The sequence below is a fragment of the Pleurodeles waltl genome, chromosome 7 (genome assembly GCF_031143425.1).
Source record: "Pleurodeles waltl isolate 20211129_DDA chromosome 7, aPleWal1.hap1.20221129, whole genome shotgun sequence".
Classification (NCBI taxonomy): Eukaryota; Metazoa; Chordata; class Amphibia; order Caudata; family Salamandridae; genus Pleurodeles; species Pleurodeles waltl.
The window spans coordinates 1,530,703,435-1,530,721,129 of NC_090446.1; the positions used below are offsets into that span (position 1 = coordinate 1,530,703,435).

At 48.6% G+C, this 17,695-nt stretch overlaps 1 protein-coding gene across 1 annotated transcript in view; it reads right to left on the bottom strand.

Moving 5' to 3' along the window:
* Positions 1-17,695, bottom strand: part of GSK3A (glycogen synthase kinase 3 alpha) — a 166,002-nt gene that overhangs the window by 115,669 nt on the left and 32,638 nt on the right. Inside the window, exon 6 of the mRNA XM_069201386.1 lies at positions 12,596-12,702. Within this exon, the coding sequence (XP_069057487.1) occupies positions 12,596-12,702 (107 nt within the window). The remainder of the gene's footprint in view (positions 1-12,595; positions 12,703-17,695) is intronic.

Sequence of the window (17,695 nt, forward strand, 5' to 3'; positions counted from 1 at the left end):
GCAAAAATCAATTTCTAATGACAATTTTGGAATTTGTCGTGTGATCAGGTATTGGCTGAGTAGTCCAGCAAATGCAAAGTCTTGTACCCCACCGCTGATCCACCAATGTAGGAAGTTGTCTCTGTATGTGCTATTTCAAAGTAAGGAATAGCATGCACAGAGTCCAAGGGTTCCCCTTAGAGGTAAAATAGTGGTAAAAATAGATAATACTAATGCTCTATTTTGTGGTAGTGTGGTCGAGCAGTAGGCTTACCCAAGGAGTAGTGTTAAGCATTTGTTGTACATACACATAGACAATAAATGAGGTACACACACAGAGACAAATCCAGCCAATAGGTTTTTATATAGAAAAATATCTTTTCTTAGTTTATTTTAAGAACCACAGGTTCAAATTCTACATGTAATAACTCATTCGAAAGGTATTGCAGGTAAGTACTTTAGGAACTTCAAATCATCAAAATTGCATGTATACTTTTCAAGTTATTGACAAATAGCTGTTTTAAAAGTGGACACAGTGCAATTTTCACAGTTCCTAGGGGAGGTAAGTATTTGTTAGGTTAACCAGGTAAGTAAGACACTTACAGGGCTTAGTTCTTGGTCCAAGGTAGCCCACCGTTGGGGGTTCAGAGCAACCCCAAAGTCACCACACCAGCAGCTCAGGGCCGGTCAGGTGCAGAGTTCAAAGTGGTGCCCAAAACACATAGGCTAGAATGGAGAGAAGGGGGTGCCCCGGTTCCGGTCTGATTGCAGGTAAGTACCCGCGTCTTCGGAGGGCAGACCAGGGGGGTTTTGTAGGGCACCGGGGGGGACACCAGTCCACACAGAAATTTCACCCTCAGCAGCGCGGGGGCGGCCGGGTGCAGTGTAGGAACAAGCGTCAGGTTTTCAATGTTAGTCTATGAGAGATCTCGGGATCTCTTCAGCGCTGCAGGCAGGCAAGGGGGGGGTTCCTCGGGGAAACCTCCACTTGGGCAAGGGAGAGGGACTCCTGGGGGTCACTTCTCCAGTGAAAGTCCGGTCCTTCAGGTCCTGGGGGCTGCGGGTGCAGGGTCTCTCCCAGGTGTCGGGACTTAGGATTCAAAGAGTCGCGGTCAGGGGAAGCCTCGGGATTCCCTCTGCAGGCGGCGCTGTGGGGGCTCAGGGGGGACAGGTTTTGGTACTCACAGTATCAGAGTAGTCCTGGGGTCCCTCCTGAGGCGTCGGATCTCCACCAGCCGAGTCGGGGTCGCCGGGTGCAGTGTTGCAAGTCTCACGCTTCTTGCGGGGAGCTTGCAGGGTTCTTTAAAGCTGCTGGAAACAAAGTTGCAGCTTTTCTTGGAGCAGGTCCGCTGTCCTCGGGAGTTTCTTGTCTTTTCGAAGCCGGGGCAGTCCTCAGAGGATGTCGAGGTCGCTGGTCCCTTTGGAAGGCGTCGCTGGAGCAGGATCTTTGGAAGGCAGGAGACAGGCCGGTGAGTTTCTGGAGCCAAGGCAGTTGTCGTCTTCTGGTCTTCCTCTGCAGGGGTTTTCAGCTAGGCAGTCCTTCTTCTTGTAGTTGCAGGAATCTAATTTTCTAGGGTTCAGGGTAGCCCTTAAATACTAAATTTAAGGGCGTGTTTAGGTCTGGGGGGTTAGTAGCCAATGGCTACTAGCCCTGAGGGTGGGTACACCCTCTTTGTGCCTCCTCCCAAGGGGAGGGGGTCACAATCCTAACCCTATTGGGGGAATCCTCCATCTGCAAGATGGAGGATTTCTAAAAGTTAGAGTCACTTCAGCTCAGGACACCTTAGGGGCTGTCCTGACTGGCCAGTGACTCCTCCTTGTTTCTCATTATTTTCTCCGGCCTTGCCGCCAAAAGTGGGGCCTGGCCGGAGGGGGCGGGCAACTCCACTAGCTGGAGTGTCCTGCTGGGTTGGCACAAAGGAGGTGAGCCTTTGAGGCTCACCGCCAGGTGTGACAATTCCTGCCTGGGGGAGGTGTTAGCATCTCCACCCAGTGCAGGCTTTGTTACTGGCCTCAGAGTGACAAAGGCACTCTCCCCATGGGGCCAGCAACATGTCTCGGTTTGTGGCAGGCTGCTAAAACTAGTCAGCCTACACAGATAGTCGGTTAAGTTTCAGGGGGCACCTCTAAGGTGCCCTCTGGGGTGTATTTTACAATAAAATGTACACTGGCATCAGTGGCCATTTATTGTGCTGAGAAGTTTGATACCAAACTTCCCAGTTTTCAGTGTAGCCATTATGGTGCTGTGGAGTTCGTGTTTGACAGACTCCCAGACCATATACTCTTATGGCTACCCTGCACTTACAATGTCTAAGGTTTTGTTTAGACACTGTAGGGGTACCATGCTCATGCACTGGTACCCTCACCTATGGTATAGTGCACCCTGCCTTAGGGCTGTAAGGCCTGCTAGAGGGGTGGCTTACCTATACTGCATAGGCAGTGAGAGGCTGGCATGGCACCCTGAGGGGAGTGCCATGTCGACTTACTCGTTTTGTCCTCACTAGCACACACAAGCTGGCAAGCAGTGTGTCTGTGCTGAGTGAGAGGTCTCCAGGGTGGCATAAGACATGCTGCAGCCCTTAGAGACCTTCCTTGGCATCAGGGCCCTTGGTACTAGAAGTACCAGTTACAAGGGACTTATCTGGATGCCAGGGTCTGCCAATTGTGGATACAAAAGTACAGGTTAGGGAAAGAACACTGGTGCTGGGGCCTGGTTAGCAGGCCTCAGCACACTTTCAATTGTAAACATAGCATCAGCAAAGGCAAAAAGTCAGGGGGGCAACCATGCCAAGGAGGCATTTCCTTACAGGGTGGCAGAGGCAAAAGTAGATAAGACTAATGCTCTATTTTGTGTTGATGTGGGCGAGCAGTTAGGCTTATCAGAGGATAGTGCTAAGCACTCACATAGGCAATAAATGACACTCAAAGAATACATCTGAGACTAAATTAGAAAAATATTTTTTTATATATATGTTTCAACCCCAAGAACTTCGTAATCAGGTAAGTAGACTTAAGCCTAAATACTCTGCAGTTTCAGAAATCAACAGTGCAATCTTCAGAGTTCTCTTAATGTTATTTTATGGAGAAAAAACAATGTTCAGCAAACAGGGTTAACAGCGACTTACGAGGTCGAGCTTAAGAAGTGCAGCTAAGTGCTGGGCACTGATCAGAACCACACCCGCAGGTCATGCCAGGCAGCGAGGCACAGTAGAGCGCTGGGTGCCCAATGGTTCTCTATGGGAGGCAGGCTGCAGGCTCTGGTTAGGAAGCCAGTCAGGGATAACAAGCAGGGAGATAGACCTGGGGTGCTCTGTGACGTAGGTTGTTCTTTTTCTCCTGTGCACAGGGGCGTCTGATGCAGGGGGGTCTTGAGGCATGGCTGAGGCTGCAGAAGTCATAAGGGAGTCCAGCAGAGGGAAACCCAGGGTAGAGTCGAGCTCAGGAGAGCCGGGGGGGACATAGTTGTCACCGGTGACCCACCTCAGATTGCGTGGGAGGCGACGGGTACAGTGGTTGATGGAAGTATTGTGTTTCCTCTCATGGGAAGAGGGGCATGCGTGCAGAGGCTGCAGGCGACTTGCAGGGGGTTCAGGATGGGTGAAGCCTGAGTGAAAAGACTCTGGGGAACCTTGCTGGCACAAGTGGGGGTAGGCCGATTCAAGAATAGTTTGCAGGACGAGGGCACTCTGGTGGGAGGTCCAGGTTTTTTCTGAAGACTCTTGACTGGGGCGTCGTCCTGATCCTTTCAGTCCTGGGTGGACTGTTTTTTCTTGATCTCTAAAGTCAGGGGACCAATATGCAGGGTACTGGTATGATTCAGACGCTAGAGGGCGTAGTGCCAAACTTAGCACATTAGCAGGGTCTGGCCTCGTGATCTTTGGTGTGACATTTCATCTGGCAGCGGCGTCCTGTTCTGGAGTTAGATGGACCTCACTGGCTTGTTGGTTCCTTGTGGTTTTAGAGTGGTACCTACACTCTGGAGGGAGTTCTCTGGCAATTTGCGAACCTGGGAGGTCCTCTAGGGTTTTTGTAGAGTTATCCAGTAGCTCCTCAGCAGTGATTGTCAGGTCCTGGGTGCAGCAGGCACGGTTTGGCACCTTTTCTTTGGTGCAGTAGGTCCACAGTTCTTGTGCCTTGGATCTTCTTGGTGCTGTGGTGGTCTTCTGTCCGTCTAATCTGAATCTTGGTCTAGAGATGCCCACTTAAAACTATATTTAATGGGCGTTTTATAGGGAGAACCTGGTACAGACCAATTGGTCATCTACCTTAGGGTAGCTACACCAACTAAGTGACAACTTCCTGTGAGCAGGGGTCACTTCCCTACACCTAATTGGCGGTTGTCCTTCCATCCAAGATGGAGGAGAATAAAAGGAGTCCACCTCACATGCAACACCTTAGGGGTGGTGCATGCCAGGTAGGGTCACTCCTGTCCTTTGTTTGGGTTTCCTGCCGTTGCTCCCGCCAATAGTGGGGGAGGATTTCCAAAGGGGCAGCCATCTGCTGCTAGCAGCAGGCCTGGGGGGCGAGTGTTGGTGCCCTCACCCAGGAAGGGCTTTGTTCTGCACCCCCAGAGAGAAGGATCACTCACCCCAAGGTTGTAGATTGGTGTCTGGTAGTGGCAGGCTGGATATGACTGGCCAGCAACCATGCCAAGGTAGTTAGCTTTTGGGGCGGGGGCTCTAAAGTGACCCTTGGGTACATTTGGTAATTAATCCAATACTGGTACTAGTTTGGAATGAACATGGAGTTCCTGGATACCGGACAACCTAGGGTACAGAGTGGCCATCATGTAGCTGTGAAACTCGTATTGACCAGTGTCCAGCATATGTATTAAAATGACTGCTCTGTTCACTCACTATGTCCCAGGCTTGGCAAGGACACAGTGGGGGGTATATTGCTCATGCAGCTATGCCCTCACACAAAGTATAGAGCACCCTGCCTTAGGACTGGAAGGCCTGCCAGAGGGGTGTCTTACCCATAGTGCATGCTGTGTATAGCTGACAGGACACACGGAGTGTGCCATGTTGAGTTCGTATTTTAAGTTTGCATCAGGTCACTCAGCCTGCAATGGCAGTGCTGGGTGCACCTGAATGCATGATCCGAGAGGGTGGCACAACCAGTGCTCCTGCCCTAAGGGGCAAACCCCTAGTACCTCCTGCACTGGTTATCTAGGTACCATTTACTAGTGACCTATGGGGGCATCTAAAGGGGTCTCCAATTGTGCAAATGCATCAACAGTTTAGAGAAAGAGCTCTGACCCAGGGAACCTGGTTAGCAGGGGTCCTAGGCACTAACAACTTCTAGGCTGCATCACATACCAGGCAAAAAGTAGGGGGTAACCATGTCAAAAAGAGGCCTTTTTACACACTGGCCTGTTGGGGAGCTTCTGGTGTGGAACTAGTGAGAGTTATAGAAATGTTGTAAACCAGGGTTGTTGGAAGTTGGCTCTGTATGTGCTATTTCAAAGTAAGGAATAGCATGCACAGAGTCCAAGGGTTCCCCTTAGAGGTAAGATAGTGGCAAAAAGAGATAATACTAATGCTCTATTTTGTGGTAGTGTGGTCGAGCAGTAGGCTTATCCAAGGAGTAGTGTTAAGCTACTGTTGTACATACACACAGGCAATAAATGAGGAACACACACTCAGACAATTCCAGGCCAATAGGTTTTGTTATAGAAAAATCTCTTTTCTTAGTTTATTTTAAGAACCACAGGTTCAAATTCTACATGTAATCTCATTTGAAAGGTATTGCAGGTAAGTACTTTAGGAACTTTGAATAATTACAGTAGCATGTATACTTTTCACATAAAACACAATAAGCTGTTTTAAAAGTGGACACAGTGCAATTTTCACAGTTCCTGGGGGAGGTAAAATAATGTTAGTTTTAACAGGTAAGTAAGTCACTTACAGGTTTCAGTTTTTGGTCCAAGGTAGCCCACCGTTGGGGGTTCAGAGCAACCCCAAAGTTATCACACCAGCAGCTCAGGGCCGGTCAGGTGCAAAGGTCAAAGAGGTGCCCAAAACACATAGGCTATAATGGAGAGAAGGGGGTGCCCCGGTTCCAGTCTGCCAGCAGGTAAGTACCCGCGTCTTCGGAGGGCAGACCAGGGGGGTTTTGTAGGGAACCGGGGGGGGGGGGGGGACACAAGTCCACACAGAAAGTACACCCTCAGCAGCGCGGGGGCGGCCGGGTGCAGTGTGCAAACAAGCGTCGGGTTTCCTTTAGTTTTCAATGGGAGACCAAGGGGTCTCTTCAGCGATGCAGGCAGGCAAGGGGGGGGGCTCCTCGGGGTAGCCACCACCTGGGCAAGGGAGAGGGCCTCCTGGGGGTCACTCCTGCACAGAAGTTCCGTTTCTTCAGGGGCTGGGGGCTGCGGTGCAGGGTCTTTTCCAGCCGTCGGGAAATGGAGTTCAGACAGTCGCTGTCAGGGGGAGCCTGGGGATTCCCTCTGCAGGCGTCGCTGTGGGGGCTCAGGGGGGACAACTTTGGTTACTCACAGTCGTAGAGTCGCCGGAGGGTCCTCCCTGAGTTGGTTGTTCTTCACCAGTCGAGTCGGGGTCGCCGGGTGCAGTGTTGCAAGTCTCACGCTTCTTGCGGGGAGTTGCAGGGGTCTTTAAATCTGCTCCTTGTAACAAAGTTGCAGTTCTCTTGGAGCAGTGCCGCTGTCCTCGGGAGTTTCTAGTCTTTCTTGAAGCTGGGCAGTCCTCAGAGGATTCAGAGGTCGCTGGTCCCTTGGAAAGCGTCGCTGGAGCAGGTTTCTTTGGAAGGCAGGAGACAGGCCGGTAAGTCTGGAGCCAAAGCAGTTGGTGTCTTCTGTTCTTCCTCTGCAGGGGTTTTTCAGCTCAGCAGTCCTTCTTCAGGTAAGTTGCAGGAATCTAAATTCTTAGGTTCAGGGGAGCCCTTAAATACTAAATTTAAGGGCGTGTTTAGGTCTGGGGGGTTAGTAGCCAATGGCTACTAGCCCTGAGGGTGAGTACACCCTCTTTGTGCCTCCTCCCAAGGGGAGGGGGTCACATCCCTAATCCTATTGGGGGAATCCTCCATCTGCAAGATGGAGGATTTCTAGAAGTTGGAATCACTTCAGCTCAGGACACCTTAGGGGCTGTCCTGACTGGCCAGTGACGACTCCTTGTTTTTCTCATTATTTTCTCCGGCCTTGCCGCCAAAAGTGGGGGCCGGGGCCAGGCAACTCCACTAGCTGGAGTGTCCTGCGGTGCTGGCACAAAGGGGTGAGCCTTTGAGGCTCACCGCCAGGTGTGACAGCTCCTGCCTGGGGGAGGTGTTAGCATCTCCACCCAGTGCAGGCTTTGTTACTGGCCTCAGAGTGACAAAGGCACTCTCCCCATGGGGCCAGCAACATGTCTCTGGTGTGGCAGGCTGCTGGAACCAGTCAGCCTACACAGATAGTTGGTTAAGGTTTCAGGGGGCAAAAGGTGCCCTCTGGGGTATATTTTACAATAAAATGTACACTGGTATCAGTGTGCATTTATTGTGCTGAGAAGTTTGATACCAAACTTCCCAGTTTTCAGTGTAGCCATTATGGTGCTGTGGAGTTCGTGTAAAACAGACTCCCAGACCATATACTCTTATGGCTACCCTGCACTTACAATGTCTAAGGTATTGCTTAGACACTGTAGGGGCACAGTGCTCATGCACTGGTGCCCTCACCTATGGTATAGTGTACCCTGCCTTAGGGCTGTAAGGCCTGCTAGAGGGGTGACTTATCTATACCTGCATAGGCAGTGAGAGGCTGGCATGGCACCCTGAGGGGAGTGCCATGTCGACTTACTCGTTTTGTTCTCACCAGCACACACAAGCTGGCAAGCAGGGTGTCTGTGCTGAGTGAGGGGTCTCCAGGGTAGCATAAGATATGAAACTAGTGAGATATGCCCTATGTAGTATGTAAAATTGGATAAGGGGGGAGCGTGCATTCCATGGAACATGTGTGGGGCTTTCCTGTGCATTCTCCCATTCCCTATCCATGAAGGGCCGGGTGAGGTCGCCCTCCCACCGGACACGCAGACAAGTATGTGTAGATGTGGTAAGTATTTGTAGCGAGCTAACTAGCCAATCACTAACTTGAAGCTTTGTAAATAAACTATTGTTTTGTCAATAATCTATGAAAATTAGGTTTTAAAAAAATATATCATTTGCACATCATCAAGTAAACTGTTCCTGACTTTTTTCATCCTATTAAAATATTTTTTTCATAACACAAGTACAAAAAAAATGGTCTTTCGAAGCTACTGAAATGTATTTTGATATGTTTGTTAAGTTGACCTAGCTATTTAAATGTGTTAGGAAAGACCCGATACCCACAGCCTTTCATTTCACATAGGTCAGACAGTTCACTTTACAAAATCCTGGAACTCTGCAGTCACAAGGAAAAGTATTTGCTTTGATAAAAGACAAACTGACTTTTGACCTCCGTCTCCAAACACAGAGTATCACGTCTGGAGAAGTGTGGCTCAATGGTTAGAGTGGCAGACCCCGATGCAGAAATCTGGCCCAGGACCAGGGTTAAATTCCCAACTCGGCGGGTCTTGGGCTCAATTTCGTCGGACCTGATAATTCTTGCATCGGTGCCTAATCTAATTCATGGGTCCCACTCTAACTCTGGGCAATAGCTTGCTTAATCTCCACAACGGCCCCAACAGCGCTGGGATGCCTGGCTTCACCTTGGAGGTTGCCCAGGAGTGGGCACCTCACAGGGAAAAGCCAGGAGGGGTTCCACAGCAGTATGCGTACAGCACCTTGAGACCCTAACGGGTGAGTAGTGCGCTATACAAGTACGAAGTTTACCGTTTACAGAGTAAATTTGACAAGAATAAGAAGATTTAAAAGCATCTTAATTGCTAATCCAGTTTCTGTCTGCTCGTCAGCCCTGGTACACTTTAGCACCCTTTACTGAGTCCAGGCAACCCTTAATGATAGTGAATAGGTGTACAGATAGCAAAAGCTCTCTAGGGGTAGCCGGGGCGGGCAGCTGAAGCATATCCAGGAAGAATGTATAGCACTTGCAATACCACAGTAAAGACAGTAACTCACAAGAATGAACACCACAAGTGTAGCAAAAAAAGACTAGCATTGGTATAGCTCCCTTTAGAGACATTTACTCAGAATATATACACAAAATAACCAACAGAAATAGCAAAATATGCAGGGGCCCTATGGAGGTGGCCAAACCATATACTAAGGGAGTGGAATATGAAATAGTGCACCCAATCAAGGTAGATGTGGTAGTTAGCCAGGGGCTGGAGGGAAGATAGAAACACCGGAGGTAAATACGATAAGTGTCCCCAGCGACCAGGTGCAAGGTAGTTACCCTCCCAGTTATCCCACAGACTAACACAGGAAGTAGGGGTTGGAGTTCATGGAATTCAGGACCCTTCCCAGTGGACTCTAAGGAAACCAGCAGACAAGAGTAAGGTTGGCGTGTGCCCCCACCCAAGGATAGCAAGAAGACAGGAGTACCTACACCTGGGGACCCGGATGCAGATTGGACTCTCACTGAAGTCAGTGGATGCCTCCGATTGTCCAGCTGCTGTCACGACCAGTGGAACCCAAGGCCTGGTTACAGACATGGAGGATATGAAAAGGAAGGGGACAGGGTCCAGCACCCTTAGAGGTACCCAGATGGTGCAAGTGGCAATTTCCACCCTCCTAGAGGTGACATTCCTGCAAGTCAGTGGAGGAAGAAGTCCAGCTGTGGAATCTAGGAGCTGCAGAAGATCCCAGGAGGCACCTACAAGCTGTCCTTAGACGGTCCCCGGATTGCAGAAGATGAAGAGTTATTTGCAGAGTTTTGGTGACCAGCAAGGTCCAGAATACTCTACCCTGGGGGGGGGGGGGGGGGGGGGGGGGGGGGGGGGCAGGGGGGGGGGGGGGGAGTAAAGTGTCAGGATTGGCTCCCACCACGCAGGAAGGACAGCAGAAGTCCCACGAGTTACCCACAGGCAATGGACACAGGAAGTCACAAGGAGGCCTCAGCAGCAAAACAAAACAGAAGTCCCACATCGCAGGAGTTGCAGGGTAGGGGCTCAACTTCGAGTTTAAGAGTGCTGGAGGCAGGGACTTCTTGGCATCTGAAGGTCTGAAGAGTCAACAAGCCTCCGCAAGTGCAACAGTCAATGTGCGCAAGGGTTCCAGTCTAGTGGCAGGAGCCCTGTCTCCTAAGTTGGTGAGAAGACAAGCAGGACCCAGAGGAAGCCCCAGACACCACCTGTGAAGCAGAGCCTTCCGATGTACGTAGCACAGCTGACCCCACCAGCAGGTAGAAGTTACTTGAGGTGCCTGCGGATGCAGGGGAGCGACTCACTCCAAGGGAGATTTCTTTGTGCTTCCAGGTGCAAACAGAATCCATGCAATTCTGGAGAACGCACACACTTGGATGTTGCGGAATTCTTGCAGTATCAAGAGAAGCAATGTTGGAATAGGAGCCTCCCTCCGAAGCAGATGTGTTTCGGATTCAAAGCAGACAAGAAAGGGTTCCAGAGGCCAGGAGAGGATATGTCACCACCAGGAGGGCAGAACAGTGTCTGGGGTCTGCAGCAGCGTGAGCTCGCACCTAAGCACAGGCAGAACTGGGAGATCCTCTAAGACCCAGAGTACATAGTATCATGCAACTAGAGCCTGAATCAGTGTAGTTGCATTATTCGAACAGGTTTGATACCAAACACGCCTGGGTTAGGAGAAACCATTATGTAATTGGACCACTCGTGTTGACCAAGGTCCACTATTCACCACACTTAGAGTCCAGGAAATTGACCTGGGGTCTGTAGGGGCACCCTGCCCTTTGGCTGAAGGGATAATCAGAGGGGTGACTTAGTGTCTAAGTGCAGAGACCAGGATGTAAGGCAAGCCTTATTTCTGTGGTGCATTATTTCACACAGGTTGCAATGGCAGGCCTGCAGACAGTTTGCATGGGTTCCAATGGGTGGCACAATACATGCTGCAAACCGTGGCGGACCCCTGGTGTACCAATCCTCTGTGTACCCAAGTACCAAATACTAGGGACTTACAAAGGTGCACCAGTATGCCAATTGTGGGTGTAAAACGTTCACCAGTAACCAAATTTAGAGCAGAGAGCATAGGCACTGGGTTCCAGGTTAGCATAGTTGGCTGGATCCCAGTGGACTACAGTCTAAACACACTGACAGGCATAAAGGGGGGGTAACAATGCTGGAAAGATGGCACTTTCCTACAGTGGGCATAACCCAAACCCTAGTGGCCCAATTCCTTTTCAACAAAATGGAGGAATTTAAAAAGTTGTGTATTTCAGCTCATCCACCTTAGGGGTGGGACAGGCAAGAAGAAGCCACACCTAATCAGACAAATTTTCCCATCTGTGCTGGCACCAAAAGTGAGGTCAGGACAGGACCTATGGCCCGACTTTTCCAGTCCTCTTAGGATGCTTTTACAGCAACCAGACTACTCCGGATTAGGCAGTCTCTCTCTACAGTCTGTTCTTTGCTGTTGGACAGTATAGTGTCAATTGCCAACTAGCCCTCTTTGCCCGAAATCTGTCTTCAGCTACAGCTTCTGAAACGTTATACCAAAAAATCACTGTGGTCCAGACAAAACCACCATATTTAAGTCCTCTGATTGTCACTTAAAGGTTATGAACTTCCAAATTCTGAACAAAACTTGTCAGAGCTTTTCACAACCCTAACTTCTGAAATTTTAGATGCTGTCTAAAAGGTATTTACCGGGGGAAAGAAATATGGGTAAATGATCCTTGTAAATTTGAATCGCTAAGTTAATAAATATTGAAAGCTCGTCAAATATCTGCAGATGGAACCAAAGACTAGGCCTCAAAGTTCACCTTCAACAATCAGGACAAACATTACATATATATAGACTTAGTTACATCCATAATGTCAATTATTTTCCAAACAAACACCAATTAATGGCAAGGAACGCCTAGATGTATAACTTCACTCATCATGGAAATCCTCAGTGAAGGTCACACACTGCAGCAGGGATTCTATGTTTCAGACCATCAATAAGCCTTATGATGGACAAGAGACGATATTGCAGGTTTACGCTTCACACCTGCTCTTACAATTTGTTGGCTTTTATGTCACTCTTCTGGCTGCTTATTTGAAAGCTTTTTTTGTCAATCTTGGGTCTGTCCCTCCTGCTGAGCGTAACTAGCTGGCTTCTATGCTTCCCCTGCTGGCCTTTAGGAAACTACTTTTCTTTTTGTTCGAGCACCCCATGGGAGTAACATGTTTTCCAGCTGTCCCACGTGTGCTTTTCCCTTTCGGCCCATGTGCTTCCCACACCCTGCACTCTAGCTGTTCTCTCCCCCACCCCACCCCACCCGTATTCCACGTTCCATGTTCTCACTAGTTTTCACCCCCAGCTCAAACCGTTAATAAAGAACTTTTACATTAAGATTTACAACAATGCATTCATGCTACTTTAAGTGTTCAAATGTGTGTCATATCCGCTCCCCAATTCTGTAATGTACTTCTCCATTGTCTTCCATACATCAAAGTGCATCAAATCACATCTATAGAACTTGAAGAACATTGCTGATTGTGTAGTACCTTCAGCCCACACTCCAGAACTTCAGACTCAAACAACATTGTTGGAAGCAGACGGTACACACCTATGTTTGACGTGTAATCTGTGGCACCAAAGATCAGCTCCGGAGCCCGGTAGTACCGCGAACAGATATACGAGACATTAGGTTCTCCCCGAACCAGCTGCTTTGCACTAAGAATTGGTAAAAATGATAAATATATATTTATGGTTAAAGGATGAATATGCCAAGTACATCTTCAGCACTATATCATGCACACCAATTACATACTCTGAAAGCATTAAAGACTTAAAACACAACACTCCTAAATGGATCAGAAGGCATCTCGGTTCAAAAGTTCCAGATCTTAACTAAAAGACAGACACATACTTGGACAGAACACGATGTTGAACATAATGGCGTAAAGGAAAAAGACAAACATATTTCTGAAGGCAAGGTGACCAACATTTGTCCTAGAGTAATATTGAAGCTGTAATACTCTTAGAAGGTATAAGCATATTCCGGATGGTGCATTCCATGGTTCATGAAAGACCCATTATTCATTTAAGAAACCTTACTTGTATTTATAGCGTTACAGGACATTTCAACTCAAACAAAAGTGATGCGCCTCTTGCAACTCTCAATACGTGTAGATACACAAGTATAAAATGCATTTTCATTGCAGACACTATTCCTGTTGCCAAACACTGCCTACATTTACAGATTTTTAAATATTATAAAGCTCAAAATAAAAGGCTTATTAAAGAGGAATTCTTGAACCATGATTGAAGAAAATTCTACCCACTTACCATTGCAAATTATGGTAGCAATGAGTGAAACTGTAATTAGGTAGACAACAGTCTGAATTCTGGAGAAAATGATCTCTGCTCTTTAAGGAGTCTCCAATCGTACCTTGTACTCAAATGCTTTATTTCCTTCTCTAGGTTCTATGTGAGGATACCAGAACACTGCGCTTGGAATGATTTTTAATCTTTAGAGTATCTTAAGTATCGAGACCACTACCATTTGATATTCTGTGGCTCCGAAGTGATATGCTCTCAGATCAGCCGCCTGTTGGCCACACTTTGCTTCAGTGATGGCAAGAAATGTGTTCCTTACTCACCAAGAGTCCTGACTGTAGAAGAATCCCGAAGGAGAGAAGGAATTTGTCTCAAAGCTGTGCAGCAATTGGCATCCATGAGGAAGAAGTTTTATGACTGAGTGCAAACAGCATCCAGTTAAAGGACCTGTAAGGAAATGCCTCCTTGGCATGGTTGCCCCCTGACTTTTTGCCTTTGCTGATGCTATGTTTACAATTGAAAGTGTGCTGAGGCCTGCTAACCAGGCCCCAGCACCAGTGTTCTTTTCCTAACCTGTACTTTTGTATCCACAATTGGCAGACCCTGGCATCCAGATAAGTCCCTTGTAACTGGTACTTCTAGTACCAAGGGCCCTGATGCCAAGGAAGTTCTCTAAGGGCTGCAGCATGTCTTATGCCACCCTGGAGACCTCTCACTCAGCACAGACACACTGCTTGCCAGCTTGTGTGTGCTAGTGAGGACAAAACGAGTAAGTCGACATGGCACTCCCCTCAGGGTGCCATGCCAGCCTCTCACTGCCTATGCAGTATAGGTAAGACACCCCTCTAACAGGCCTTACAGCCCTAAGGCAGGGTGCACTATACCATAGGTGAGGGTACCAGTGCATGAGCATGGTACCCCTACAGTGTCTAAAAACCGTAGACATTGTAAGTGCAGGGTAGCCATAAGAGTATATGGTCTGGGAGTCTGTCAAACACGAACTCCACAGCACCATAATGGCTACACTGAAAACTGGGAAGTTTGGTATCAAACTTCTCAGCACAATAAATGCACACTGATGCCAGTGTACATTTTATTGCAAAATACACCCCAGAGGGCACCTTAGAGGTGCCCCCTGAAACTTAACCGACTGTCTGTGTAGGCTGACTAGTTCCAGCAGCCTGCCACACTAGAGACATGTTGCTGGCCCCATGGGGAGAGTGCCTTTGTCACTCTGAGGCCAATAACAAAGCCTGCACTGGGTGGAGATGCTAACACCTCCCCCAGGCAGGAGCTGTGACACCTGGCGGTGAGCCTCAAAGGCTCACCCCTTTGTCACAGCCCAGCAGGGCACTCCAGCTTAGTGGAGTTGCCCGCCCCCTCCGGCCACGGCCCCCACTTTTGGCGGCAAGGCTGGAGGGAACAAAGAAAGCAACAAGGAGGAGTCACTGGCCAGTCAGGACAGCCCCTAAGGTGTCCTGAGCTGAGGTGACTAACTTTTAGAAATCCTCCATCTTGCAGATGGAGGATTCCCCCAATAGGGTTAGGATTGTGACCCCCCCTCCCCTTGGGAGGAGGCACAAAGAGGGTGTACCCACCCTCAGGGCTAGTAGCCATTGGCTACTAACCCCCCAGACCTAAACACGCCCTTAAATTTAGTATTTAAGGGCTTCCCTGAACCTAAGATTTTAGATTCCTGCAACAACAAGAAGAAGGACTGCCCAGCTGAAAACCCCTGCAGAGGAAGACCAGAAGACAACAACTGCCTTGGCTCCAGAAACTCACCGGCCTGTCTCCTGCCTTCCAAAGAACTCTGCTCCAGCGACGCCTTCCAAAGGGACCAGCGACCTCTGAATCCTCTGAGGACTGCCCTGCTTCGACGACGACAAGAAACTCCCGAGGACAGCGGACCTGCTCCAAAAAGACTGCAACTTTGTTTCCAGAAGCAGCCTTAAAGAACCCTGCAACTCCCCGCAAGAAGCGTGAGACTTGCAACACTGCACCCGGCGACCCCGACTCGGCTGGTGGAGAACCAACACCTCAGGGAGGACCCCCGGACTACTCTACGACTGAGTACCAAAACCTGTCCCCCCTGAGCCCCCACAGCGCCACCTGCAGAGGGAATCCCGAGGCTTCCCCTGACCGCGACTCTCTGAAACCTAAGTCCAGACGCCTGGAAAAGACCCTGCACCCGCAGCCCCCAGGACCGGACTTTCACTGCAGAAGTGACCCCCAGGAGTCCCTCTCCCTTGCCCAAGTGGAGGTTTCCCCGAGGAAGCCCCCCCTTGCCTGCCTGCAGCGCTGAAGAGATCCCTTGATCTCTCATTGACTAACATTGCAAACCCGACGCTTGTTTCTACACTGCACCCGGCCGCCCCTGCGCTGCTGAGGGTGAAATTTCTGTGTGGGCTTGTGTCCCCCCCCCCGGTGCCCTACAAAACCCCCCTGGTCTGCCCTCCGAAGACGCGGGTACTTACCTGCCAGCAGACCGGAACCGGGGCACCCCCTTCTCTCCATTCTAGCCTATGCGTTTTGGGCACCACTTTGAACTCTGCACCTGACCGGCCCTGAGCTGCTGGGGTGGTAACTTTGGGGTTGCTCTGAACCCCCAATGGTGGGCTACCTTGGACCAAGAACTGAACCCTGTAAGTGTCTTACTTACCTGGTAAAACTAACAAAAACTTACCTCCCCCAGGAACTGTGAAAATTGCACCAAGTGTCCACTTTTAAAATAGCTATTTGTGAATAACTTGAAAAGTATACATGCAATTGAAATGATTCAAAGTTCCTAATGTACTTACCTGCAATACCTTTCAAACAAGATATTACATGTTAAATTTGAACCTGTGGTTCTTAAAATAAACTAAGAAAAGATTTTTCTATAACAAAACCTATTGGCAGGATTTGTCTCTGAGTGTGTGTACCTCATTTATTGTCTATGTGTATGTACAACAAATGCTTAACACTACTCCTTGGATAAGCCTACTGCTCGACCACACTACCACAAAATAGAGCATTAGTATTATCTCTTTTTACCACTATTTTACCTCTAAGGGGAACCCTTGGACTCTGTGCATGCTATTCCTTACTTTGAAATAGGACATACAGAGCCAACTTCCTACATTGGTGGATCAGCGGTGGGGTACAAGACTTTGCATTTGCTGGACTACTCAGCCAATACCTGATCACACGACAAATTCCAAAATTGTCATTAGAAATTCATTTTTGCAATTTGAAAAAGTTTTCTAAATTCTTAAAAGACCTGCTAGGGCCTTGTGTTAGATCCTGTTTAGCATTTCTTTTAGAGTTTAAAAGTTTGTAAAAGTTTGAAATTAGATTCTAGAACCAGTTTTAGATTCTTAAAAAGCATTCCAACTTTTAGAAGCAAAATGTCTAGCACAGATGTGACTGTGGTGGAACTCGACACCACACCTTACCTCCATCTACAGAGAAGAGAGCTAAGGTCACTCTGTAAACTAAAGAAAATAACCATAGGCCCCAAACCTACCAAAATACAGCTCCAGGAGCTTTTGGCAGAGTTTGAAAAGGCCAACCCCTCTGAGGGTGGCAACTCAGAGGAAGAGGATAGGGACTTGGAGGAAAATTCCCCCCTACCAGTCCTATTTAGGGAGAACAGGGTCTCTCAAACCCTGACTCCAAAAATAATAGTCAGAGATGCTGGTTCCCTCACAGGAGAGACCAACACCTCTGAAATCACTGAGGATAACTCCAGTGAAGAGGACATCCAGTTAGCCAGGATGGCCAAAAGATTGGCTTTGGAAAGACAGATCCTAGCCATAGAGAGGGAAAGACAAGAGATGGGCCTAGGACCCATCAATGGTGGCAGCAACATAAATAGGGTCAGAGATTCTCCTGACATGTTGAAAATCCCTAAAGGGATTGTAACTAAATATGAAGATGGTGATGACATCACCAAATGGTTCACAGCTTTTGAGAGGGCTTGTGTAACCAGGAAAGTGAACAGATCTCACTGGGGTGCTCTCCTTTGGGAAATGTTCACAGGAAAGTGTAGGGATAGACTCCTCACACTCTCTGGAAAAGATGCAGAATCTTATGACCTCATGAAGGGTACCCTGATTGAGGGCTTTGGATTCTCCACTGAGGAGTATAGGATTAGATTCAGGGGGGCTCAAAAATCCTCGAGCCAGACCTGGGTTGACTTTGTAGACTACTCAGTAAAAAATACTAGATGGTTGGATTCAAGGCAGTGGTGTAAGTAATTATGATGGGCTGTACAATTTATTTGTGAAAGAACACCTGTTAAGTAATTGTTTCAATGATAAACTGCATCAGCATCTGGTAGACCTAGGACCAATTTCTCCCCAAGAATTGGGAAAGAAGGCGGACCATTGGGTCAAGACTAGGG